This window comes from Myotis nattereri, assembly GCF_964212035.1.
Source record: "Myotis nattereri genome assembly, chromosome: 1".
In the NCBI taxonomy this organism is placed as follows: Eukaryota; Metazoa; Chordata; class Mammalia; order Chiroptera; family Vespertilionidae; genus Myotis; species Myotis nattereri.
This window is the reverse complement of record NC_138075.1, coordinates 168,016,908-168,019,554: the sequence shown is the minus strand read 5'-3', so window position 1 is coordinate 168,019,554 and position 2,647 is coordinate 168,016,908. Positions and strand designations below refer to the sequence as shown.

The following is a 2,647-nucleotide window of genomic DNA, read 5'->3' as shown; positions in this document are numbered from 1 at the left end:
GAAATGTGCAGGAGGTAGCTGATCGATCTTTAACTCTCTATCCTTCTCCCTTCCTCTCTGTAAAAAAAATCAACAAAATATATTTTTTAAAAAAAAATAAAAGAGAAAGCAATAATTTTTTTAAAAGATTACATAAAGCCAATTTAGACAGAGATGAAACTTAAGAAACGTATTCTGAGACGGTTTCGTTTTTAATTCTAACATTGATTTTAAGTGGTCTTCATCATTTAGCAATTAGACATCGTCCTACCTATGAAAGATTTACATACACATACATGTAGTATACATATGCATGTGTCATACATGTATACACTTATATGAGAGATTTTAAATGCTTGGGCACAAACAGTGGGAGCCGCGATCCCAGCTGGGAGGCAGCAAAGGGCAGGAGCGCTTCTCCGCGCCGCGACAGCCCTCCCCGCGCCTGGCACGTCCAGCCTCGCCCGGAGCCGTCGGCTGGTCCCCCCGGAGTTGGCTGGGGCTGCCACCCGCAGTCCGCTCCGCGTCGGCTCACGCACCCGGGCCGCTGGCCCGGTGACACTACACCGGAGTCGGATTACAACCCGCAATTAACATATGAATTCAACGAACCTGAAGACAGGAGGCGGGGGGAGGGGGGGGGAGGGGGGGGCAGACCCAGAACTGGCGCCCTGGTCCTTCGGGCGCAGGAACTTTTCTCCGGGTGTAAAAACTCTTTGATTGGCTGCTCGCACGCGCCTGCCCGCGCCCTCCATTGGCTGAGCAGACACGCGACCGGCGCGAGGAGGGGGCTGGGAGAGGAGCGGGGGAGCCACTCTGGCGCGTGCCGCTTTTTAAAGGGGCGCAGCGCCTTCAGCAACCGGAGAAGCTTCGTTGCACGCGACCTGGTGTGTGATCTCAGAGTGGGTGGGGGAGGTTCGAGGAGGAAAAAAAATAAGACATTGCAGTAGAGACCCGGGAAGGGTTTTTTTTTTTCTTTTCTCTTTGTGGAGCCGGTTTGCCTGTGCCTCCGAGCCTCCGAGCCTCCGAGCCTCTGCAGTGCAATGTCCCGCCTGCTGCACGTAGAAGAGTGGGCTGAAGTGAAGGAGTTAGGGGCCCACCATCGCCATCCCCCGCCGCACCACCTCCCGCAGCCGCCACAGCCACCTGCGACCCTGCAGACGAGAGAGCATCCCGCGTACCCGGCCGAGCTGTCCCTCCTGGACGGCACAGACCCACGCGCCTGGCTGGCTCCCACTTTGCAGGGCATCTGCACGGCACGCGCCGCCCAGTACTTGCTGCATTCCCCCGAGCTGGGTGCCTCCGAGGCGGCGGCGCCCCGGGAGGAGATGGACGGCCGGGGGGAGCTGGGGAGGAGAAGCGGCGGCGGCGGCGGCAGTAGTAAGAGCCCGGGCCCCGTCAAAGTGCGGGAACAGCTGTGCAAGCTGAAAGGCGGGGTGATGGTAGATGAGCTGGGCTGCAGCCGCCAGCGCGCCCCTTCCAGCAAACAGGTGAACGGGGTCCAGAAGCAAAGGCGGCTGGCGGCCAACGCCAGGGAGAGGCGCAGGATGCACGGGCTGAACCACGCCTTCGACCAGCTGCGCAACGTTATCCCGTCCTTCAACAACGACAAGAAGCTGTCCAAGTACGAGACCCTGCAGATGGCCCAGATCTACATCAACGCCTTGTCCGAGCTGCTGCAAACGCCCAGCGCCGGGGACCAGCCGCCGCCGCCGCCCGCCTCGTGCAAGAGCGACCACCACCACCTCCGCGCTGCCGCCCCCTATGAAGGCGGTGCGGGCACCGCGACCGCCGCGGGGGCACCGCCGGCCTCGGGAGCGGGCCAGCGGCCGACCCCGCCCGGCAGTTGCCGGACTCGCTTCTCCGCCCCGGCCTCGGCGGGAGGGTACTCGGTGCCGCTGGACGCCTTGCACTTCTCGACTTTCGAGGACAGCGCCCTGACGGCGATGATGGCGCAGAAGAACCTGTCGCCATCGCTGCCCGGGGGCATCCTGCAGCCAGGGCCGGAGGAAAGTAGCAAAACTTCGCCCCGGTCTCACAGAAGCGACGGGGAGTTTTCTCCCCATTCCCATTACAGTGACTCGGATGAGGCCAGTTAGGAAGGTGACAGAAACCCTGAACACAGACAGAGACAAAACCGCCCCTTCCCCGTGCGCGGGCAGCCCCGCGGCTAACGATCCCCGCACCCTTTTAATGTTTGCGCGGCGACGGTCGTTGTTTAGCAACGACTTGGCTTCAGATGGCAGCTACATTTGATGGTTTGCAAAAGCCTCCGCTATTCCAAACTTCCCATCGTCCAATGTTGTTTGATGAAAACCTGTTAAAGTCGTGTTCTTCCCTCCCACCTTCTGCTTCCCCTATAGATAGGGTATAATTAATTATATATATACCTAGTTCCCTGCTGCCAATACGCTGCTAAAACATCGCATCTTCTCTATCGCTGGTTTGTGTTTAATTTATTTTATGCCCTGGGCATCCATCCTTGTGTGTTGCGCGCGCTCACGTGTGGGAGAGTTAGTATTCCTCAACTGTTTCCCAAAAAATGCGTTATGAAACTCAAAGTGAAGACTTCCAAAGTGAGTGACTTTTGACTGTGGAATTGTTCAAAAACGGGCAACTTGGAAGTGTATGTGTTGTATAAACATACCCAGTATGTATATCCGATCGC

The 2,647-nt window shown here is 57.7% G+C and overlaps 1 protein-coding gene across 1 annotated transcript; it reads left to right on the top strand.

The window, feature by feature from the left end:
- Positions 1-1,022: 1,022 nt before the first annotated feature.
- On the top strand, positions 1,023-2,078 carry ATOH1 (atonal bHLH transcription factor 1; the record flags this gene model as incomplete). Its single annotated transcript, XM_081112298.1, has 1 exon — positions 1,023-2,078. One exon carries the CDS (start codon positions 1,023-1,025, stop codon positions 2,076-2,078), a length of 1,056 nt encoding a protein of 351 aa, XP_080968424.1.
- Positions 2,079-2,647: the final 569 nt, after the last annotated feature.